Raw genomic sequence first — 26,069 nt, 5'->3', positions numbered from 1 at the left:
ATAAGAAAAGTCAGGGGGAAAAGGGGGGGGGGAATGAATAGACATTTCTCAAACAAAGACATACCCACAGCCAACAAGTAATGGAAAACTGCTCAACATCACTAATCCTCAGGGACATGAAAATCAAAACCACAATGAGCATCATCTCACCTGTAAGAATGGTTTTTACCAAGAAGACAAGAATTTATATTGTGAGATTGTGGGAAAAGATGAACTCTTAGACACAGTAGATGGGGATTTAGTATAGCTACTATGGAAAACATGAAAGTTCCTCAAACAACTAAAAATAGAACGACCATATGACTCAATAATCTCACTGCTGAATATCTAGTAAAAAAAAAATTAAAATAAAGGAATTAGTAGGTCAAAGTGACACCTGTGCTCTCATGTTTATAGTGGCACTATTCACAATAGCCAAGCTATTGAATCAACCTAAGTGTCTATCAACAGATGAATGAATAAAGGAAAGATGGTATATGCAATGGAATTCTCAACTATTAAAAATAAGAAAAACCTATCATTTGAGACAAAATGGGTGACACTGGAGAACATTATGTTAAGTGAAATAAACTAGGCACAGAAAAAAAATATAACATGTTCTCATGCAGCTATGGAAGCAAAGTTAACCTCATAGAAGTAGAGAACAGAATGATGATTATTGGGGGGGGAGGGGAAGCTGTTGGTTTACTGATACAAAGTTATAATTAAATAGGAATAATCAGTAAGGAAAGTTGTGGTTTTTTTGTTGTTTTGTTTTCCATAGTAGGGTGACCATAGTAAATGATTTATTGTATATTTCAAAAATAGCTAGGAGAGAGAATTTTGAATGCCCTCAATACAAAGTAATGATAAATGTTTGAGGCAATGGGTATGCTAATTACCCTGAATTGATCATTATACATTGTATACATGTATGAAAAATATTACACTGGTAACCTATAAATATGTACAATTCTGTGCCAATTAAAATAACAAGAGGGTTGGTCCTATAGCATATCAATTACGTGCTGTGAAGAAGAAGCTGGCCGACCATAGTTCAAGTCTCGGCGCTGTTGACTTAAAAAGATATGTCTATATCAGCTGAACTTGCTAAAGATAGTATTTTTTGCGGGGGGAGAGGTTTCTGCTATAGGGCACGGGGGCTCATGAGACAGACAGAGAGATAGAAAGCGAGAAATCACCCCCAAGGGGGGATGGCCACACTGCAATCCCTTCTCCTCCATTCTCCTCTCGGGATCTTGGGCGCACAAGCACATGCGCCCGGCGTGAGTTTAAGCCACCAGGTCCGGGACTCGAACCATGGTCGACTATGTGGGAGTCCAGTGACATAGCCATTATGCTGACTGCTGGTCCCAAAAATAGTATTTAGATTAATTAAGAATCAATAAAATGTGGGGGGGAAAAGGGGCATAGAAAGCAACTGTAGATACCAGAGATAGTGTGGAAGGAGGACAGGAAATGGCAGTGAGAAATAGGGAATTGAATATATATATATACATATATACACATACACACATACATATACATATGTAAATATGTGACAAGAAATTGAAAATTATTTGTTGATGATAACATGTATGGTTAAGACAAAATACAATGTATTTTGGATGGGAAATCACAATTTGTATGCTGTGATGATGTTCAGTGAATGAATATAAAATAAATAAATTTAAAATAATAAAAAATACAACACACACACACTCTAAAAAACACACCAGGCTGGGGCCGGTAGGTGGCATGGTGGTTAAAGGCACTAGACTCCCACACGGCACAGCACAGTTGAAATCCTGGACCTGATGGCATGCTTTCTCACTTTCCTTCTCTCTGTCTGATCAAACTGGAAAATAATAATAAATAAAATAAAATAATTATTAAAATAAAAATAAAACACCAAGCATGTATTCACATGTGTCTACAATCCTAACAGTATGAAGAATTGGAGGAAAAAGTATTGCAGTGTGGAATACTGTAAAAGTATTGCTCTGTTGGAAGGTTTTGTTTCTCTCTCTCCCTCCCTCAGACACATGCACACATATGTGCATGCATATCCAGTAGAATTAATATTAAAAAAATTCACCATTATGCACTGTGCTAAAATCTAAGGAACCTTAAGCAAATAGATGATGAAATTTTATGCAACTGATTACCATAGTGTGATGTTTTAAACAGTATGGGAAAGTTAATAAAGCTCTTCAGTGAAACATTCTGATATATAAAATTTCTTATTTATTGATTACTTATCCTCTCATAATAACAGCTGCAGTTTTGAAAACATGCTGATGAATGTACAACTTTAACAAGACTTTTATTTTTCAAATTTGAAAAGAAGCCAAAGAGAGAAATGTAACAAGACTGACAATGTGTAATTCTCCATCACATCTTGACGAGACTTTTTTTCTTTTTTTTAAGAGAGATTTTTGCTATAGCATGCGCTCACCAGAGAAACAAAGAGACAGAAAGTGAGAATCACCCCCCTGGGGGGATGGCCACACTGCAATCCCTTCTTCTCCATTTTCCTCTTGGGATTTTGGGCATGCATGCACACGCTCCTGGTATGAGTTGTAAGCCACTGGGTCCGGTACTCGAGCCACAGTCAACTACATGGGAGTCCAGCAACTTAACCATTATGCCATCTGCTGGTCCTGACTAGACATTTTCAAAAGTGGTTTTGTGGACCAGCAGATGGCATAATGGCTACGTTGCTGGACTCCCATGTAGTCAACTGCAATTCGAGTCCCAGACCCGGTGGCTTAAACTCATGCAGGGTGCATGTGTGTGCGTGCCCAAGATCCCAAGAAGAGAATGGAGGAGAAGGGACTGTGACGTGGCCATCCTCCCTAGGGGGTGATTTCTTACTTTCTCTCTATCTCTGTCTTTCTGGTGACCGCATGTGCCCTATAGCAAAAACCTCTCCCCACCGCCCCCCAAAGTGGTTTTGCAGGAACTGCCATGTGACTGGCTCATGTCATTCAGAAAATCTAGGGAACAAGCAGTTAGCGTAATGGCTATGTCGCTGGACTCCCATGTAGTCGACCGCGGTTCGCGTCCTGGACCCGGTGGCTTAGAACTCAACGCCGGGCGCGTGTGCGTGCATGCCCAAGATCCCGAGAGGAGAATAGAGGAGAAGGGATTGCGGCGTGACCATCCCCCCTTGGGGGGTGATTTCTCGCTTTCTGTCTCTATGTCTCTCTCCGTCTGTCTGGCGAGCACACGCGCCCTATAGCAAAAAAACCTCACCATAAGAAAAAAAAAAAAAAAGAAAATCTATGTCATCTGTTTTCACCTGCACTTTTTAGCAATATAAACAATATTCAAGTAAAATAAAATTGTCACATAGGGCATGTATGCTTGACAGAGAGAGACAGAGAGAGAGGGAAAGTGAGAAACCAACCCTCCCAGGGAAGCCACTTTGCAATGCCTTCTCCTTCATTCACCTCTCAGGATATTGGGCATGCACACGTGCACACCTGGCATGTTTTTAAGCTGCTGGGTCATGGACTTGAAATGTGGTTGACCATGTGGGAACCCAGCACCTTCACCACCATGCCACCTTCAGGGCCCCAAGGAAGATATTTTATATGTCACTATTTTCTGGTGGAAAGTACATCTTAGGGCATTACAAAGTATTATGGAAATCCTCATCCCAGAATGCTTATAAATTTAGGGTAATTATGTCCTGATAGCCAATAATATAGCTAGTGATTTAGAAAGAGGCATGTGTGAGGGAGGACGCAGTCTATAATAAAGTTAAAACAGATTTTTCATCTGGAAGTCACATTAGATCTGAAATACTGCTAAGAATATAGAAAGCAAAATACATTTCATGCTGTTTTATTGTACAGCAGAAGTAACTTAATGGTAACAAATATGTTGGATTATAAGGCATGCTCATGTAAATAATATTGCCGTCAAATAGAAGAATTTTTTTTTTTTACTTAAATAGAACACAGTTTAACTTAGACTATTAGTAGTTGGCAATATTCATAAACTAATGTTACCACCAACTCCCAGGGCAAAGATGCAAGCCCCTGAGTCACCAACAGCTTCTCCTGGGTCTGCAGCGTGAAGGTCCGTATGTGGCAAACTATGGGCACTGCTTGGCCCCTGGTGCTCCAATCCAACTATCAGAGCACTGGCCTGTGTCCCCTGCTGGTTCCAGGGAACCTGAGCACCACCTCCATGGCAGGTTTGCCAGACTCATGGACAGGGCATAGCCTGTGCTCTGAGCAGACGTTCTCATGAGGCCCCTGTGGTATTTCTGCCAGGACCAAGCTGTACAGGGCTTTGGCTTTGATTCCAAGCAGCTGTGTGTCCCCACAGCTAACTTTCCTGAACTAGTAGTAAATAATCGTTCAGCTGATAAATTCACTGGCATTTATTATGGTTGAGTTAACATTGGAAATGGACATCTCCATAAGATGGCGGTGAGCACGGGATGGAACCCATACCACAAAAATATGAAGTAGGCCATGGAAACTCATATCGTGCACACCTTCTAGGAAGACTTCTATGGGAATTGCAGCATGGCCATGTTACTACTGGAGAGCAGATGGTGTTTTCTCCCTCTTCTTTTATCACTGTCTCTGGCCAGCACACACACCCTTCAGAAAAACAAAAAACAAAAACAAAAACAAAACAAAACACAGAAAGAGAAGAACCTAAGCTGTAGATCAAAGCACCGATAGAACTTTCTGTGATGAAGGAAATGCTTGACATCTGCATTGTCTAATACCAAAGCTACCATGCATGTTTGGTTTTAGAACAATTGAAATGTGTCTATTACTGCTGAGAAGCTTAAGTTCAGCTATTGAATTTTAATTTAAATTTAAGCAATGTAAATTTTATGGCAATTAGTTATATCCAGAAACATGAGAAGGTAGTTAAAATAGTTAAATATATGCAAAACAAACATGAAAAGGATTAGGCCAGCTGTTGGCATGGTGGCTCTGGATACAACTGCACAATTCGAATCCTGGACCCAGTAGCTTGAAAAACACTATAGCACATGTGTGTGCATGTCCAAAAGTCTCGAGGGAGGGAGAGATGGAGAAAGGCTTTCTGTGTATGTGGTGTGGCCATGTCCTATAGGGGGTGCTTTCTTCTCTCCCTCTGTCCACATGCCTTCTATTTATTATAAACAAATAAACAAAATAAATAAAAGGCATATAAGTGGTCAAACTTTAGAGATAAGAGGGCAAATTAATTACTAATACAATAAATTGTAACTATCATAAGATATGGCTTTGATATGGCAAATACCTAAAGATAGATCAAATGTATATAATAGGGAATAGAGCTGGTTCCCTCTGACTGGAGAACTCACCACAAACCAAAATTGGAGGAGACAGCAGAGCCAAGGAGATTCGGAGGCCTGTTTTAAAGGCGAGCAGAAAGTTACTCTCCTCCCAACATCTTGGAATATTCGCTTCCTCCTCTGTGCAAGTGCATTCAAGCAGCTGTCTGTCCCCACAGCTAACTTTCCTGAACTGGTAGTAGATAATCGTGCAGCTGATGGATCAACTGGCATTTATTATGGTTGGGCCAACCTCGGAGGTGGACACTTCCATTATATGGTGGTGAGCATAATATTTGCTACCTGAGCATTTCCCTTTCTCTAGGGAAAGCAAAGGATAAACCTAATCAGGGCTAAATTCCAGGGGACACACCCTGATTTACGGTTGCCAAACAGAATCAGGACTATGTTCTACAGATATGCTGTTCAATTTGATTGGATTTTCCAGGAAACTCCAAAATTGTAACTCTCACACAAAGAGAGCAAAGAGGAAAGCCTATTTTGAAAGGAAGCTAAAATCTACTTCTTCATTTATAAATACTTTTGAGGATATTTTATGTACTAAGAAGCATTCTATCTTAGGGTTATAGCAAAGAACCAGATACACTGGGTTTCTGTGGACATAAAGATGAAATTCAAGAATCCTTGAATCAAGAAAAATTGAGTGGCTCTGTAGGAAGAATTTTCTAAAATGGCGGCTCTTTTCCCCCTGAAAGTACTTACCTTGGTGTTATTATATTGATGTTAATTACTGGGGTGATGGTACTTCTTTAAATGAACCAGGTGATCCCAATGGGAAGCCAGGTCCGAGAACCACTGAGCCAAACACAGCTCCTGGCATTCCAATATGTGTATGAATCTCTCAGATCCAAGGCACAAACCTAGGAAATTGTAAATTTGAATATTTGAAATGGGCACGTAGATTTGCCCTTTTTTTTTCCGGGGGGGGGATTTTTGCTATAGGGCATGTGCTTACTAGAGACACACAGAGACAGAAAGAAAGTGAGAAATCCACCCCACCCCACCCCCCAGGAAATGGCCACATCACAATCCCTTCTCCTCCATTCTTCTCTCAGGATTTTGGGCACACACACACACACAAACACACGAATGGCGTGAATTTCAAGCCACCTGGTCTGGGACTCAAACCACGGTTGACCATGTGGGAGGCCAGTGCCTTAACCACTACACCACCTGCTGGCCCTGAGTTTGCATTTTAAACAAAGTCACTGATAATTCTGATGCTGGTCCTCCCAGACCCACTTCCAGGAGCACTAAGCTAGAGAAAGCAAGCACGGCACATGGGAGACCCTTCCACCCAGCCATCACTTCTCAATACAAACAGAGAGAAGGAAAGAAGAGGTGTCTGAGTAAGAAGTCTTTGGGGAGCGGAATTTGGCCTTCATTAAAACACACATTCTGCACACCTACTGTGCTCGCATGCTTTTTCCATGCACTGAGTGCAGGGAGTGGTGCTGGGACTCTGGATACATTATGCATATGAACTGAGTAATATATAACCTGTGTGTCAAAGTTAAACAAAAGATAAAAATGAATCTTAAATTTAAAGTTTTTTGGGGGTAGTAAAAGTTAGGATTACAGTTTGGGACATCAGGAAAACCAGGTAGGGTTCTAGGATATCAGAAGAAAGAGTAAACTACCTTGTAAACTATTTCAAAAGAGAGCTTATTGGGACCAGCAGATGGCGTAATGTCCCTGTACTCCCACGTAGTTGACAATGGTCAAGTCCTGGACCGGGAGGCTTAAACTCAAGGCAGGCATGTGTGTGCTCAAAATCCTAAGAGGAGGGACCAGCAGTTAGCATAATAGCTATGTCGCTGGACTCCCATGTGGTCGACCGTGGTTCGAGTCCTGGACCGGCGGCTTAAATTCACGCTGGGTGTGTGTACGTGCATGCCCAAGATCCTGAGAGAAGAATGGAGGTGAAGGGATTGAGGCATGGCCATCCCTCCCAGGGGATGATTTCTAACTTTGTCTCTCCAGCGAGCACACATGTCCTATGCAAAAATCTCTCTCTCAAAAAAAAAAAAAAGTTCATGAGCGAGAACACATTCCTATCAAATGAGCATGGAAATATTTAGGTATTAATTTTTCATTCATTAAAAGCAAAATCATTCATTACCCATACTTGACAGAAAACATTCAGAAGTAAAAAACAGAAAATAGATCAAGCTATCTCATATTTTAAAATAAAAAATAGTTCTGGAAACAAAAATTTTAAAAATGTGGATTATATTTGCAAAATAGTGACCTAAGTAAATTAATTCCATCTGCATTGTCTCCAAGTATACGAATTTATACATCATCTCAATAAGCATGAAACAGAAAAAATAAATTAAATACAACTAAATGTGCCACAAAGGAAGACAGATTCCTCAGGTTGGCAGGACAGGCAGACCCAGAAAGGCCCTGGGACTGAGGCCTGAGTGCTCAGGCCCTGTCCCCTCTGACCCGGTCCCGATCCTAAGCCCTGCCCCCTACCCTGTCCTGTAGACCCTTAGGCAAATTTTGCTGATTGAGAAAGTTTCAATATTTCAATATTCCCATCTAGTTTAGTGGCCCTCCATCGTCTTGTCCTTCACATGTGGGGGGAGTGTGTGTGGGGAGTCACTGTGGACGTCAAAATCCCTGTACCCTGCTCTAGTCTGGGAAGCTTGTGTAGCTGTGAGACATTCCCACGCCAGTGCCTGGATCTGCCTCCCTGGTTCAAAACTCTGCCTGCCTGGTTCCCGTCCATTCCTTTCTGGCTTTGTGTTGCAGTCTCCTCTACCTGTTAATGATATAATGAGTTCATAGCAGGTTGTTATTAAATCCCCTGTTCTATTTTAGAAATTCAGTGATTTCTCTTTGAACATTTATATTTATATTTGACATTTTCAAAATACACATTTTTAGTTGAGCATCTATGAATATATGTTCAATTTTTTTATAGAAATATACAATATCCACTTTTCATCTCCCTTTTTGTTAAGAATATACGATATAATTTTTATGATTTTTAAAAATTATATTTAAAAAATATATGACTTTAAGAAATATTTAAAAATATATATTTTTTATTTTAATTTTTTTCCATAGGGCACATTTGCTTGCGTGAGAAAGATAGAGAGGGAAAGTGAGAAATCAACTCCCACAGGAATGGCCTGGGATTTTGGACACCCACACATACATGCTTGGTTTGATTTTCAAGCTGCCAGGTCCAGGTCTTGAACTGTGATTGGCCATCTAGGAATTCAATGTCTTAATCGCCATGCCACCTGCCAGACCCTTTTTTAAGAGTGTTTTGCCTTAGGACACATGTGCTTACCAGCGAGAAAGAGACAGTGAGAGGGAAAGGGAGAACCACTCCCAGGGGGGATGGCCACACCACAATCCCTTCTCCTCCATTATTCTCACAGGATCTTGGGCACACATCTACCGGGCCCGGTGTGAGTTTCAAGTCACTGGGCCCTGGTCTTGAACTGCTGACAGCCATGTGGGAGTCCAACGACATAACTGCCACTCCATCTGCTGGCCCCAACACCAGGATCCTATTGGTGCCATCCATCCGCAGCCTTCACCCAGCCCAGGATCATGGGCATGGGTGGTTCAGAGTACTCAAAGAGGACTCCAGACTTGAACTGGGTACCTTTCCATATGTAATTATCTCACAGAGTATGGTGGTGCTGCAACACCACCTGGCCCCATGATAGCCATTTTCCCCCAAATTTTGTTGTTTATTTAATAATATTTTATTTCATTAAGTTTATTGCAATATTTCCAAAATAAAGTGAAAATACCCATTTTATAGGACACCTTTATAGAGATGATTATGAAATGACTAGTCTTTTATCTGAGCTATGAAAGATTAACAGTGTGGCTAAGATTTTTTTTAATTGATAAAGCCATGTGAGTCATAGTATCTTCATTAACCAATATTAATATCTTATTTAGCAGTATGCATTACATGCATGTAAAAGCAGATGCATTTAAGGGTAGAAACTCTCAGTGAACCCCTCATTTCTTTCAGATATGTGAAAACTATCAAATGTAATGTAGAAAACTTCTTGCTCATACTTGCTTTAAATGACCATATGAGGAGACTTCAAAAGTTCACTTAGGAGAACAGTAATCTTTCAGTGACCTACGTTTACTTTTATTATCAATATTATAATTATTAAGATCATAAGATCAGTATGATTGTTAAGTTACGCTATTACTGTAGTTAATGCTAAGGTTTTTCTAGTGTGTACCCTGTAAACAATGAAGTGAGTTTCTCAATTCAGAAGGGCGCCTGAGGTCCTGAACTTGACAATGAGGTTTCCACCACAGAAGGATCTGCATACAGGAACTCTTGGCCCCTACTGGACCCTCCTCATGTCTGTTTACCTGAAAAGCCCCTGCAATATTCCAGGACCTTTCTGGAGGCAGGGACCAGGTGGTATTGGATGAGGAACAAGGGGTAGTGGTGGTATGTGGGGTCATCGGTCTGCCTGAGCTTCTGTTAGTCTCATCAGTCTGCTCAGAAGTGTTATTATTAGCAGGCAAGGTCTGTGAATAGTGCCCGAGGGCAAAGAGATCAGGTACCCTGAGAGAAAGGGCTGTGGATTGAGAAAGGACAGACAAGTAAAAGCGGGGATCAGGCAGACTTAGCTTAGAGAACGCTGTGGCCCTAAACAGTTCTGTGCTCCTTCTTTCATAGGAGAAGTGAGGCTATGTGCCTCAGCTGTGGAGCACCTGTGGTTCTAAACAAGCCTCTCCCAGCCATCTCTGGCTGACACTCTGCTTTCTTCTATCTGTAAAGCCCAGCGTGAGATTCTTTGTTTAGAGCTATCCCATGCCCTGCAGTGATGGCACAAAGACTGAATCTACGTTAAGGCACTCCCTACAAATAGTATCTCTGCCCTCCTAAGAAGCTGTATCTTTTTTTGATTGACTTTGGGGGCCAGAAACCTCAGTGCCTCTTGAAAAGGCTGGGGTGCGCTCTCCAACAGCCTGTCCCTGTACAGAATGTGCCTCCTCAAGTAGGAGCTTGGAAATTGCCCCAAATAGAGATGCAGGGAAGGATCTGAGTCCTTCCTGTGCCCCTGGATATGTTCTAAAGCCTCTGGGGTGCTCAGTAAAGGCTGGACAGGAAAGCAAGGAAAAGGTGATTCCCTAGGCTGAGCAATCAGGGAATGTTCTAAGTCCTGCAGGGAGCCCAGGAGTCCCATCTGCCATACCTTGTCATGCCCTGCTGGCCAATGGGCAACTGAGCTGAAGTTCTTGAATATCCTTGGTTCAACATAAAAGTCAACAGCTATGCTCTCCAAGCATTTCTGGACATAAATTGTTAGCAAGAGAAAATTCTCTAAGCCATCCACCATATAAAGGCTTTTTGTAATCAACATAATGTACTTTTCCCCAAGAAAAATAAAAGGTTTCACAAAAGCCCTATGACTTGGAAATGTACTGTCCTTCAACAAACACCAATGTTAAACCTAATCAACAAGGGGAAATAGTCCTGGGAGATGAACTGATTCATGTTTTTGTCAAACTGGTACAATCTCCAAATCATCATCCAACTTAGTCCAGTTGAATAAACACATAACTGGGCAAAATGTACACATCATCCTTTAAAAATACCTTGACAAGTGATTCTTTTGTACAGCCAGGATGAAAACATATTTAGTTTATGTTGCTAAGCAGAAGCAATAGAAGTTTATTTGTCTCATGGTTCTGGTGGCTGGAAAGTCCAAAAGCATGAGTCCTACATGAGGCTGCCCCTGGTGCTACATCCCAACATGGCCGCCAGAAGCAGAGAGGAAGGCTGGCATGTGGAGAGGAAATAATTTTCCACTTCTGTTCGTCCGTCCATACTCCCAGTTGATTGATGGTGCCTAACACAGGCCCCACCTCTTAAGGTTTTACAACTTCTCAAAGTTATCACACTAGATACCAAGCTTCTGGAACGTGGAACTTTGTGATTCAAACCACTACCAAACCATAGCATATGTCCAGGTGTATGTGAGGGTAATAAGCAACCAATGCAAGGTCTGGACAATCTTGAGAGGTTAGAAAGCTCTAACCCATGGGGACTCATAGGGGCTGTGGAAGATGACTGAAAGAAAACAATCAGTTATCAAAATTCCACAGCCTGGAGACCAGCAGTTGGCGCTAATAGCTATGTGGCTGGACTCCCATGTAGTCGACTGCTGTTCGAGTCCCAGACCTGGTGGCTTAAACTCACGCTGGGCGCATGTGCGTACGTGACCAAGATCCCGAGAGGAGAATGGAGGAGAAGAGAAGGGATTGCAGCTTGGCCATCGCCCCTGGGGGGGTGATTTCTTGCTTTCTGTCTCTGTCTCTCTCTGTCTTTCTGGCTCACGCACACACCCTATAGCAAAAACCTCTCCAAAAAAAAAAAAAGAAAGAAAGAAAGAAAGAAAGAAAGAAAGAAAGAAAGAAAGAAAGAAAGAAAGAAAGAAAGAAAGAAAGATCCACAGCCTGGCAAAAGACCCCATGAATTCTATTTGCCATTGTCACAGCCCGTGAGATATTGTTACTGAACCCTTCTGTGATTCAGTTTCTTTGATTATAAAGTGGGGATCAGTTTAGCACTTTGAAGGTTTGGCATCAGTACTGATACATTTACACCGTATTCAACAACTGTCTAAATTGTTCATACTAGTAGTAGGCACTTCATATATGTTTTAAATAATGAAGATGTATTTAACTTGAGATATGGGTACATCACACTTCTTTGTGTCATTTTTTTCTACTGAAATTTTAATACATTTAAAAAATAAAATCACCCACTGGGAGAGGGATAATTTCTCACTTTCCCTCTCTGTCGCTCTCCAGTGAGCACACATGCCCTAAAAACAAACAAAACAAAACAACCATACACACACACACAATGTATTTTCCACCAGGAAATGGTGACATATAAACAATATCTCGGTAAGTAGAGTATCAATTTGGTTTTATTTATGTGGGCATTCTGCAAAGCATCATCCACAAACTATCAGTTTGATTGTTTCATAAACTCTCCTGTTTTAGTAACTTTATAATACACCATTAAGTTTTCATCATCCCAAATTCTACTACATTCATAGAATCCTTGACAAAATTCTTCTAGTTGGATATTGTCTATCATGCTAAAAAGGGCATATGAAAACAAATAGTGCATGAACAACTCAAGTCCTGCGAAGAGTCTTTGAAAGTGTGCAGTCTAGGGACCAGCAGTTAGCGTAATGGCTATGTCACTGGACTCCCACTGCGGTTCGAGTCCCTGACCCGGTGGCTTAAACTCACGCCGGGCGCGTGTGCGTGCATGCCCAAGATCCTGAGAAGAGAATGGAGGAGAAGGGATTGCGGTGTGGCAATCCCCCTTGGGGGTGATTTCTCGCTTTCTGTCTCTCTGTCTCTGTCTTTCTGGCGAGCGCATGTGCCCTATAGCAAAAAAAAAAAAGAAAAAAGAAAATGTTCAGTCTAGATGAAATAGGGATCTTGTTATTTTTTTCTCTGATTTCTTTCCAAATTTGGAAAATAATGTTGGTGCTCTTAAGGTTTTCCATTCATTAAATGCTTTCAAAGATGCATTATTTCTGGTAAGCAAGATAATAGCATATCTATAGTAACCATGATGTTTTATATAAAAGTGTTTAATTGAAGATCTTTATTAAATTTTTCATTGTTGAAAACTTACCACAGTGATTACTTGCATAAAATTTTGTAACCTGTTTACTTATAGTTCTTTTGGTTTTAGCATATGTTGCTAGATTTTGTCTCTTGTTTTTAATTAACACATAATTATACATATTCATGGGGTATAGTATGATTTTTTTGACATGTGGATACAAAATGAAATGATCAAAGAAGGATAGTTGGGAACCAGCAGTTAGCGTAATGGCTATGTCGCTGGACTCCCATGCAGTCGATGGCGTTTCGCGTCCCGGACCTGGTGGCTTAAAACTCACGCCGGGCGCGTGTGCGTGTGTGCCCAAGATCCCGAGAGGAGAACGGAGGAGAAGGGATTGCGGCGTGACCATCCCCCCTGGGGGGTGATTTCTCGCTTTCTGTCTCTATGTCTCTCTCTGTCTGTCTGGTGAGCGCACGCGCCCTATAGTGAAAATCTCTCCAAAAAAAAAAAAAGAAAGAAAAAGGATAGTTAATTAGCATATTCAATACCAAAACATCATTGCTTTTATGTTAACATTCAAATCTCTATTTTGAGATACCCAATAAATTAACTATAGTCATCCTATTGGGGAATAAAAGACGATTCTTTCTAAGTGTAATTTTGTTTTCACTAACAAAAGACTGCCTATCCCCCCTCCACCCATCTCTCTCAGCCTCTAGCAAGTTTTCTACTTACACAGCTATGATATCCACTTTTTTTAGCTGTTGCATATCTGTGGGAAAATGTGATATTTCTCTTTCTCTTCTGGGTTCACTTCACTTAACATCATGTCCCCTAAGCTCATCCAATTTGCCTCAACTGACAAGCTTTTTATCTCTTTAATGGCGTTGTATATATACCATGTTTTCCTTATCCATCTGTTGGGGACACAGGTTGGTTTCAAATCTTCGGTATTGTCAATACTGCTGCAGAAAGATGGGCGTGCAGATGTCACTCTGACCTCCTCATTTCCTTTCCGTTGGCTGTATACCAGCAGCGGATTGCTGGGTCTTATGGTCATTACATTTGTAGTTGTTTGAGGAACCTCCATACTGTTTTCCATAATAGCTCTGCAGATTTACATCCCACCAACAGCGTCTATGACTTTCTTTTCTTCCTAACCTTGACAGCATTTGTTATTGTTTTGTTCTTTTGATAATAGCTATCCTACCTGAGTATAATAACTCATTTTGGTTTTTGTTTTGATTTCCATAAGGATTACTGATGTTGATGATTTATTTTGGTCATTTGTATTTATATTTGTTGGTCATTTGTGTGTCTACTTTTGAGAAATGTCTATTCATATCATATGTCCATTTCCTTAAGGTTTTTGCCATGGGGCACACGTGCTCACTGGAGAGAAACAGAGAATGATAGAGAGAGAGAAAGTGAGAAATCACCCTCCAGGGGTTTGGCCACACAGCAATCTCCTCTCTTCCATTCTCCTCCTAGGATTTTGGGCACATTTGCACATGGGCCAGCATGATTTTCCAAGCCTTCAGGTGAGGGACTTAAACCGCAACCTGCCGTGTGAGAGCCCAGTGCTTTAACCAGTATGCCACCTGCTGGCCCCTCATTTATTCATTTTGAACTGCATTTTTTTAAATCATGAGTTAATTTTCTTATATATATCTGGACAGTAATTCCATGTCAAATGAATAGTTTGAAAATATTTTCCCCCATTCTAGAGTAGGTCTCTTCATTCGCATTTCCTTTCCTTTACAAAAACTTTTTAGTTTGAAATAATAGCATTCATCTATTTTTGTTTTTGCTGCTTGTACTTCAGAAGTCTTATCTTAAAACTCATTGCTCATATCAAAATATTGAGTGTTTCCTTCTATTACTTCCAATGTTTCAGGTCTCATGTTTAAGTCTTCAAGTCATTTTTATGGAACATACAGGGTCTCTTTTTTCTTCTGAATATGAATATTGACGAGATTTGTCCTTTACTCAACAAATATTTATGGTGGCTTTATCGAAATTCATTTGACTGTACATATGTGGATTTATTTCTAGGCTTTCTATTCTGGTCCATTGCCTTGTGGATCCACTGTTATGCCAGTTAGCATGCTCTCTTGGTTGTACCTGTTAAAGTAGTATGATGTTTCCAGCTTTGCCCTTTTCTTATAATGAGATAACCTCACAGTCTGGCATTTATAAGTCACATTCTTTTTTTTTTTTCTTTTTTCTGGAGAGGTTTTTGCTATAGGGTGCGTGTGTGCTCGCCAGAAAGACAGAGAGACAGAAAGCAAGAAATCACCCCCCACCGGGGGGATGGCCACGCCACAATCCCTTCTCCTTCATTCTCCTCTCGGAATCTTGTGCAAACACGCACACACACCCAGCGTGAGTTTAAGCAACTGGGTCCGGGACTCGAACCACAGTCAACTATATGGGAGTCCAATGACATAGCCATTACGCCAACTGCTGGTCCCAGTCACATTCTTTTTAAATGATAGTTCTGTTCTCAAAACTCTGAATGACTTGCTAAATTGTGTCACAACGTTTTAGAGTTTTTGCTTATTAGTTGATCCTTTTTATCCCAGACTGTTTTCTGATTTGAAATCTATCTAAAATTGTCTCTGCCTTGATTTCAGGATTGGTATTTCCTCAGTAAGAGAACTTTACTGGTGAATGTGTGATACCTGATCACTGAAGACATTCTTTTATTTGTGACAGTGTGTTTTGTCCAGCGTAAACTCTTCACCCATTAATTTTCTTCTATAAATAAGAAATTTCACATCATTTTTCACTAAATTATTTCTCCAGAATGAGTTATTCAGTATATTTCAAGATACTTCATCGCCTTACTTCCTATTTAAGTGGCTCTTTGCTCTCGGAACTGTATTTTGCATAGCAATCCTGGTGCTTGGGTGAATATCTGCAGTTATTAGAGATCATATGGTTCTCCCAAGTACACTTTGTTCCTTTTGTTTAACAACAAATTACAAATGGTGGCATTCTCTCCTTTTTTTTTTTTTAGATTAAATAAAAGGTTTTTCTTTCATTCAAAATAAAATGTATTTATACAGACTTCAAGCCATGGATTACTGGACAATACTGGTAATCTACCCTTCCCTGGCATCCCTAGGGCTATGTGACCTAGAAGTTTTCTGACTAGCACCAGTGCAGACTGTCACAGCACCACGAAGGGGAACATGCTCAGTCTAGGCCTCAGGGCTAGGGGCAGTGTGGCAAATCATGACCATAATGAAGTCAGTCTTAATTTAACAGATATTAAAATGACATATTAATGATATCTTCTTAAATTAATGCAAAAATTCTACATTTAAAAATGTAGGTTTTAAAAAAATGTACAATTTTATAAAATTTGTGTTTGTACATTAGTTACACAAAATGTGTATTTTGTAAACCTCGACTTCATATTGTAATGCAGAAGTTGCATATTTTAAGCCGACACTGAATATGCTGGTGAATACTAAAAGTGTTGTAATACAATGTGGTGTAAAAATAAAAACACAAGACAATACACATACATGCTTCCTCCAGGACAAAAAACAAATCAAGCCTAACAGACTCACAGTATTTTCCTTCATGGTCAAACAGGACATTATTAAATATCATGCACTTTTTTAGGCCTGATTTATATGGGATAGAGGAACCAAATGGCTACAAGAAGAAGGATATTTTAAAACATGACATCGAATGATATATACATTAAGCCACATGCAGTAAACATGATAAATTGACTTCATATAGGATAAGCCCTGGATAGCTTTAAAGTAGATGGCTTGTTTCTTACAGTTCTGATTTGCCCACAATTTCAGTTTTCAATTCATGACCCTAAGGAATGTGTGCCATGTTCAGTAGCCCTCACAGCTTCGCGACAGCAGATTAATCTTCAAGCTCTTTAGTGCACTCAGTAAGTAGTCTGGCAAGATAAACAGGTTTTCATGATAAAAAGATACATTTCAAGCTTACTTCATTAAACAGCATCTAAAAACAGCTTTTAAAGTTAAATATCTTTATGGCCATGGCGTTTCATTATACAGTATTTCTTTTCACACCTAACCACTGGTAAGTCTGTAGAACATCTCTTCATCTAAGCTCTCATTTTGGCCTTTTGCACGTGTTGAGAGGAATATGAAGCCACTGACGAATTCGTGGACCACTTTACAGTCTCCTTTAGTACATATGAAGGACAGCTGCACTTTCATCTGCAAATTCTTTTTTATTCTATTATTTATTCTGAGAGGTTTTTTGCTGTAGGGCGTGTGCGCTCACCAGAAAGACAGAGAGACAGAGAGACAGAAAGCGAGAAAGCACCCTCTGGGTGGGGGATGGCCACACGGCAATCCCTTCTCCTCCATTCTCCTCTCGGGATCTTGGGCACGCATACACATGTTCCCAGCATGAGTTTAAGCCACCAGGTCCGGGACTGGAACTGCAGTTTATTACATGGGGAGTCCAGAGACATAGCCATTATGCCAACTGCTGGTCCCTTCATCTGCAAATTCTCCAGTGACCATTTTTATTTCTCTGTTTACTTTCCACTGTTTCATGTTGCCGAAACGTCATGTTTTAATTGCATCTCCTGTGCTTTTGTTTGTTCTAATTAGTCTGTTGTATGCAATTCCAATTGGTTCTTTTTTGCCTCCTTGGAACCTTGCAATGTAGTAGTGTGTGATGCCAAATTCAGGTAAGGACTGCCAAACTTGAATAAATCTCATTTTGGCTTCAGTAAGACTCACTTGAGCTGATGGGCCTCCAAGATTCTTGCTGTTATCAAATCTCTTGTATAGTCTGACTTCTTGTTCTTATACTTTTTAGGTAGCGAGGGGATACCAAACATCCAGGATTTACATCCGTCGTGATCTGCTCTGGTATTAACTGAGGATCTGGATTTAAATGCTGCATCTTCAGAAAGGAAAGAATTTTCTGGACTTCTCAGCTGTAACAACTGTCGGCCGTGGCCTTGCCTTGGGAGGCTAAGCCGCAGGCGGCCATCCAGTGCGCACACTGTTTTTCATTACCGTAACGAAGCCAGATTTCATTCATGCCTTCTGCAACTGGTATCAGAGCTGCAGGCACAACTGGCACCCCTTGCAGCCCCGAAACTGCCCACCTAGCAGACCACAGGCTAAACGGTGGCATTCTCATGTTGATTAGAAACCTGGACTGTCTACCCTGTACAGCCATCTGGAGTGTTTACAGAGGAAATCTGCTCTTGCTGACTCCTACATTCACATCGCAGGCCAGGTTATCTCATGCTGTCTATGACACCTCGGGGGCTGAATAGCTGCCACACAGAATTCACACATGTGACTTCTCTTCCCTGTGAAAGTGTCTATGTCAAGGAAGAAATAGAGTGACTGCAGGACATGTCATATTGATTCCAGAGTGCTTCTAAAACCTGTCACCCTCAGATGTTTTCATTTCCCAGACATGGCTGAGGGTTCTTCCCAAGTTACCAAATTCATAATATAATGTCTTCTTAGGTCAGAATATATGCTGAAGGCATTTCTCATTCTCTCTATTGTGTATTCTCCCATGTCATCTAAGGGAAAAAGACCGACTGAACGCTTTCTCATACAGATGGCATCTGTGTAGTTTCTCCTCAGTGTGCGTTTTCACATGCAGTCTAAGGTCCCCGAATAAACTGAAGCTTTTCCCACACAGATGGCATTTGGTTTCTCCGCACGGTGAGTTTTCTTATGCTGTCTAAGGTTAGCAGATTTGCTGAACACTTTGCTACACAAATGGCATTCATATGGTTTCTCCCCAGTGTGTGTTCTCTAAGGTCCTCCTGGGGGGGTGTCTCTTGCTTTTTGTCTCTCTGGCGAGCATATATGCCCTGTAGCAAAAATCTCTCTCTAAAAACAAAAACAAAACCTTATGATTAAACTGAGAGTTGATGTGTCTTTCTTACTGACATTTTGAATGGGTATCATTTCTTGTTTTAATATGAGTACTTGTCCTGCCTATAATAATAGCAAAAATAAATTCTTTTTTATTTTTTGGAGAGGTTTTTGCTATAGAGCACATGGGCTCACCAGAAAGACAGAGAGACACAGAGAGACAGAAAGTGAGAAATCACCCCCCAGGGGAGATGGCCATGCCGCAATCCCTTCTCCTCCATTCTCCTCCCGGGATCTTGGACATGCACACACACGCGCCCGGCATGAGTTTAAGCCACTGGGTCTGGGACGTGAACCGCAATCAACTACGTGGGAGTCCAGCGACATAGCCATTACGCTAACTACTGGCCCCACAAAAATAAATTCTTAACGTGGCATTAGGGGAATAAAAGCATTGAAAAGCCCAGAGGCCCATGTGAGTATTTTTTAGAAGCTGGCACTAAAATACAGGGTATGTTTCAAATAAAATAATACTACAAGTTAGTAGGAACACAATATAGAGCACTGATGACTAGAAAAGGCTTTTAGAAAGGATATATAAATTAAAGAGATGTTTAGTAAATAAAGACAGTAAAAATCTTTAAAGGGGAGGATCAAGACAATATAGGAAAATTGAACTCCATTTGAGACTTCATATCCTTTTCCCTAAAATCAAGAAGAATGGAAGGGAGAACCAGCAGTTAGCGTAATGGCCATGTCGCTGGACTCCTGTGTAGTCGACTGTGGTTTGAGTCTCGGACCTGGTGGCTTAAACTCACGCCGGGCACATTTGCATGCGTACCCAAGATCCCCAGAGGAGAATGGAGGAGAAAGGACTGCAGTGTGGCCATTCCCCCCCTGGGTGGGGGGTGATTTCTTGCTTTCTGTCTCTCTGTCTTTTTGGCAAGTGCACACACCCTATAGCAAAAACCTCTTCCCCACCCACCCCACCCCCACAAAAAAAAAGAAAGAAAAAGGCAGGGAAACATATATATAATGACTGGCCTATAAAATACTGAGAAATACTGTCCCAATACCATCTCCTCCATTTTAAAAAACATTCATTTAAGAATACTTTCTGTAGCTTTGCGCAGTGGCAGTATCGTAGCCAATGAGGTTTATCCGAGGCGCGATTATTGCTAATTGAAGACTACTTTCAGTTAATATTTCCAAAGACAGGCTCACTGACCAGGCACCTGTCTATATAGAGGTACACATCCCTGCTGCTTACCTAGATCTCGTCAGTCATTCTGCCCTGAGGAGCCTTCATCTCTGCACCTGGGTCCTCACTAGAGCTTTGCGTGGCCTGCGGGAGCAGCCACTGCAGCTGGTGTAAATTGAAGGTTTCGGATGTTGTAGTTCGAAAAGCTTAGTGTTTCCAGGGGTCTCATACTGACGGCAGAGGTGCTTCCTTCCCAGCAGCATGGAAAACAGCTTAAATCCAGGGACCAGCAGACAGCATAATGGTTATATCACTGGAATCCACACGGCAGACCAAGGTTCTAGTCTCGGACCCGGCACCTTGAAACTCGCGCTGGGCTTGTGTGCGTGCGTGCCCAAGATCCCAAGAGGAGAATGGAGGAAAAGGGACTGTGGCATGGCCATCACCCTTGGGGAGGGGGGTGATTTCCCGCTTTCTCTTTCACTGTCTCTGTCTCTTTCTATCCAGCGAGTGTATACGCCCTAAGACAAAAAACCTCTTAAAAAAAAAAAAAAAAGAAGATGGGAGCTGGAGGTGACCACCAATCTTGGCCTTGGGGAATGTCCTAACGCTAAGGACTGCAGAAAGTTTCCATTTCTATACCTCATCCCCAGGGAGCAGAGGCTCTATTTCAGACCCAATTTTAGTAAGTTTGCATGGCAGAGAAATTGTTTTAAAAATTTTTTTTTAAAAAAATCATCTTACATGGACCAGCAGATAGGGTAATGGCTATGTTGTTGGACTCCCACGTAGTCAACCACGGTTCAAGTCCTGGACCTGGTGGCTTAAAACTCATGCCGGGTGAAAACTACAGACCTAATTCTCTGATAAATATACATGCAAAAATTCTCAACAAGATACTTCCTAACCATAATCAACAGCTTATAAAAAAGATTATTCATCACGACCAGGCAGGCTTTACTCCAGGGATGGAAGGATGGTTCAACATACACAAAACCATAAATGTAATACACCATATTAACAGAAAGAAAGATAAAAACCATACGATCATTTCAAATGATGTGGGAAAAGCATGCCGGGTGTATGTGCCTATGTGGCCAATCTGAGGGAAGAATGGACAAGAAGGAATTGCAGCATGACCATCTTCCTGGGGGATGTTTTCTCACTCTCTGTCTCTCTCTGACTCTCTGATGAGCACATGTACCATATAGCAAAAATATCTTTAAAAAAGTAAACAAATTTATTGTACACATGTGTGCGCACACACACACACACATCATCCATCTAATTCATGTCTTACCAGCATAAACTTTTTGAAAAGTTTATGTGTTAAGTTCTTCTGAGAGAGAGAGAGAGAGAGAGGGAGAGAGACAGTCTGTTTGCCTTATACTTAATTTGATGTACTTTACACTTTTATTGTGGTGATGAGACTCCATGATTGTCTTAAATAATTATTTTCCAAATATCAATATTTTCCAATTTACACTGCTGTTATCTTCTTGCCATAGGTATCTGAAAAACTGTTCTTAAATTTCTTAAATTTTAAAATTTGAGAAAGTTTAATCTAGTTTTATTTATTATTTCTGAATACTTTCAGGTATGCATAATGAGACTTGTAAAATGTGTGTTTTATTAGGAATCACACAATTTTCCTTTTATAATTGAAAAAATTAATTTTTAAGTATTTCAAGACTCTTTTGATAGGGATACCTATTCTTTCATGAGAATATTTTAAAATAGTAAAACTTATGTTCAATGTTTAAAAGCTTCATAAACATTCTTACTAAGCCTGTTCTATGGGGCCAGCAGGTGGTGGGGTGGTTGGGACACTGAACTCTCATGTGACTGACCACAGTTTGAGTTCTGGACCTGGGGGCTTGCTTTTGGACTTTCCCTCTCCCTCTGTCTCTCTCTGGTGAGTGTTAGTGCCCTATAACAAATGAAAAAAAAAACTAAATAAAAAATTATTTTGAGATATTTTTCCTATATGGCATGTGCACTTGTCAGAGAGACAGAGACAGAAGATGAGAAATCACCCCCAGCGGGGATGGTCACACCACAATCCCTTCTCATTCAGTCTTCTTCCTGAATTTTGGGCACGCATGCACACATTCCAGGGTAAATAAAATTAAGTAAATAATTATTTTAAAAATTTCTTCTTCTGGGATGAGCAGTTGGCATAATGGCTGGACTCCCATGTAGTTGACCGCAGTTCAAGTCCCAGACCTGGTGGCTTAAACTCATACTAGGCACATGTGCATGTGTGCTCAAGATCCCAGATGGAGAATGGAGAAGAGGGGATTGCAGCTTGGCCATCCCCCCAGAGGGTGATTTCTCACTTTCTGTCTCTCTATCTGTCTTTCTGGTGAGTGCACACGCCCTATAGCAAAAACCTCCCCCCCCCCAATTTTTTTTTTTCTTCTTCTGGGACCAGCAGATAGGTGTAATGATTACGTTGCTGGACTCATGCATGGCTGACTATAGTTTGAGCCCTGGACCAGGAGGCTTGAAATTCATGCCGGGTGCATGTGAATGCATGCCCAAAATCCCAAGAGGAAAGTGGAGGAGTAGGGATTGTAGCTTGGCCAGCTGCCCTGGGGGTGATTTCTCACTTTCTGTCTCTATCTAGCAAGTGCATGCATCCTATAGCAAAATTCTCTCTAAATTTTTTTTCTATTTCCTCTGGAAATTCTAAATTCCTGATGTGGAAGGCCGCATATTAAATCTTGCACATGAACAACTGTTCGTCCATTTTGTTCCCTTACCCTAACATGGCTGTCTGCTTCTGTAAACCTGCTTGCTTTTCCCATGAGAAAATAGCTTGTGCTAGCCATACAGAAAACCATATCCAGGACGACATCCTGTACCTACTACTGCCTCTGCTAACTAGCCCGAAACCCTTTCTTTTAGCAATGCAACTGCTTGGATGGAAACCCCACTCCCCTCAGAAATTAATCTTCTTGTTTCAGCTTCTGTAACTGCTTGCACAGAAACCCCTGGTAACTGACCCTCTATAAAAAGACTACTCAAATTTCAGTCGGGGCTACAGTTCTGACTCTTGGTACACCCTCCCATCCCCCCAAACCTTAGACGGTAATCTCTGACCAGCTAATAAAGACTCTCTTTAAACTTAATCTGGCTTTGGGGGTCGTTCATTCGGTGGCACTCTACAACACTGGCTTTGATGAATTTTTGACCGCACTAACTCCCAATTCTTCAGGCTTCCGAAATTTCTCAGATTATTTCCAAATTAGATTATCCTTTTTGTTTTCCTGTGACTAATACCAATTGCTCCAACATGTAATTTTCATTTTTAATATTCAGTGTCTTGTCTTAAATGGATTTAAATTTTGGAAAGTAACTTTCTTTTGGTTATAAGAACAAAACACAGTGAGGTTCACTGGAAGGTTTATACACAGTGTCTCAGTAAAGCAAGTGTCTGCTTTGTTGGCTGGAACTTGGATCACATGAAAGCTGAGGAATGACTGGATGACAGGTGTACCAAGACAAATACTGTATGAACTCACATGTGAAGTCTATAAAAGTGAATCTGGCAGAAAGAGGAGGAAGGTGGTTTCCAGAGTCTGAGGGAGAAAGGGGAGAGAAGAGATAGAAAGAGGGAGGAATTGGTGCATGGGTACACATCCTCAGTTAGACTGCAGGAGTAAGTTTCAGTGAACTGTTGCACTGCATAGAAACAAACGCTGTTAAAAATATGTATTTCAAATTTCTAAAGTAGATTTTTACCTTCTCACACCCCAAAATGATAAAGTGGTGAGGTGATGGATATGTAATGAGAAAGAAACAGTAAGAAGGAAAGTGAGAAATCACCCCCAGGGGGAATGGCCACACCTTAATCCCTTCTCCATTCTCTTCTTGGAATCGTGGGCACACACCCATACACACACAGCATGATTTTCAAGCCACTTGTTCTGGGACTCGTGGGAGTCCAGTAACATAACCACCACACCACCTGCTGGCCCCAGGGGGGCTCCTAGTCTTAATCCATGTGATCAATTCATCAAGTGACCTGACTGCTCTGGCATATAAGGGAACCACCAGTTTGAAAGCTTAGATTTGCTGAGATTTCTTTTTTGAGTCATCATAGGAACCCTTGTGTAATTAAGCAGTTCACATGTTTGTGCTGGTGGGGGAAAAAAGAGATTCCAATTGTCCTGCATGGGGCCATGACGGCATGAGGTTTGACGTCAGTGAATTGGTGTCCACTGTTGGAAACAGGCATCAGGCTTTTGTCCTGCAATTCTGATGAGAGCATCAGAATGCTCATGCACAAACACTTCCTTCCCTTTTTTTGCGATGACAATAGCTTTATATTTGGATTGTGTATTAATACTCTAACAATGCCTTGTTGGAAGTGAGGAAAATCCAACAATCCACAAGTACAACGTAAGAAATGAGGATAACGGGCACAGCAACGTTGTGTTGGAAACCCATTGGCAGATGACAGTCACATCGAGCCTCGTACACACTGAGCAGCTCTAGAGTTCTCCATCACTAGGGACCTCAGATCATTCTTTAATTAATGATCACATATTGCCTTAATCAAGGATTGAATATTGTTTCCCAAAGGCTATCTCACACACCTCTGCATTTCTTCTCTCAGTTTATCGAAGGTCAACAAATAAAGCAATCTTTGGGAGAGGTAAATGGTGAGTTCATTGCAAACTAAGAGTGTTTGCATTGTGATGTGATGGTGGGGTGAAAGGGCTTGCTTTATCTAGCTTAGTGCTAGTTGACCTAGAGTCAGGGGACCAGTTACAGCAAAACCATTGGTCATGTTAAAAAAATGCAAATCTATTTCAACCCATATCAGATTTTCAGATCAATATTTTTGTTAGATTTGAGACTTAAGTCTCAAAACTATTTGTACGCATATTAGCATTTCAGAAGCAATGTTTAGCTAACTTGTTCTCAAACTTGGTTTCCTTTTGGGATGACTTTTTCTGTTTTGTTTTGGAAAGTGGCTTGAATGGGAAAAAAAAAGTTTTTAATAAGTACAAACTATAATACTCCAGTAAAAGAGAACCTTGCAAACGAGCTTGTCTGAATGTTAACATATGTATGCATATCCTGATAATTAAATCTGCTTCGGGCATTCTTTGGTTTGCCTGGGGAATAGGAAATCACACCCTTCAAACCAAATCTAATCAAGTCATTAGAGCTGATTGGTGGATCTTGTTCTTAGTGAGTGGGTTAGAGTGTGGTAAAGGTGGGGTGAGCAATATAAATAAAGGCTTCTGCTATCACAGAATTGGTCATTTGAAGACTCAGAAGGCGAAAGAGCATCATTCAGCTGCATCTTGAGGCTCCAACAGAGAAATATCCTGATTGTTGTTCCTGGAGGCCTGGAGGATGCTTCACTCTACTTGGGAAGTAAGTCTTGGTTTCACAATTTTGCAATATTTATTTATTTATTTATCTCTTTATTTGTTTATTTATTTTTGGAGAGGTTTTTGCTATAGAGCTTGTGCGCTCACCAGAAAGACAGAGATAGAGAGATAGTAAGTGAAAAATCACCCCCCGTGGGGGTGGTCATGCCACAATTCCTTCTCCTCCATTCTCTTGGGATCTTGGGCATGCACGCACATGTGCCTGGCATGAGTTTAAGCCACTGGGTCTGGGACTCGAACCGTGGATGACTACATGGGAGTTCAGCAACATAGTCATTATGCTAACTGCTGGTCCCAATTTTGCAAAATTTAAACCGTTTTGGCCAAATGCAGCTGATGTCAAAGTCCATTGTAGTTCTTTTTTTTTATTTAAAAAAATTTTTTGGGGGTATTCTTTTATTTATTTATTTTTAAAATTTATTTATTTTTACATTTTTCCACAAACATTTACTTTACATAGCAAAACATTTTAGCTCATACTCCATGATTCTTGACAGTTTACAACTTTCAAAATTTCAAAATACTGAATTGTAAAGATAATCGATGTTTATTGCGGCACTTTTCAGGATTGCTAAGTCATGGAAACAACCTAAATGCCCACGAACTGATGAATGGTTAGAAAAACTGTGGCACATATACTCAATGGAATACTATTCATCCATAAAAAACAACAAAACCCTGG

General features: G+C 40.8%; 1 protein-coding gene and 1 pseudogene across 1 annotated transcript in view; one reads left to right on the top strand and one right to left on the bottom strand.

Annotated features, from left to right (window-relative positions):
- Window positions 1–26,069, bottom strand: part of DZANK1 (double zinc ribbon and ankyrin repeat domains 1) — a 191,113-nt gene that overhangs the window by 1,278 nt on the left and 163,766 nt on the right. The window contains exon 19 of the mRNA XM_006163646.3: window positions 6,017–6,174. Within this exon, the coding sequence (XP_006163708.1) occupies window positions 6,064–6,174 (111 nt within the window). The 3' untranslated portion in view covers window positions 6,017–6,063. The remainder of the gene's footprint in view (window positions 1–6,016; window positions 6,175–26,069) is intronic.
- On the top strand, window positions 19,897–19,982 carry LOC114005150 (uncharacterized; annotated as a pseudogene).

This window comes from Tupaia chinensis, unplaced genomic scaffold (genome assembly GCF_000334495.1).
Source record: "Tupaia chinensis unplaced genomic scaffold, TupChi_1.0 Scaffold142716_1, whole genome shotgun sequence".
NCBI lineage: Eukaryota > Metazoa > Chordata > Mammalia > Scandentia > Tupaiidae > Tupaia > Tupaia belangeri.
This window is presented reverse-complemented; position numbering and strand designations above follow the sequence as displayed.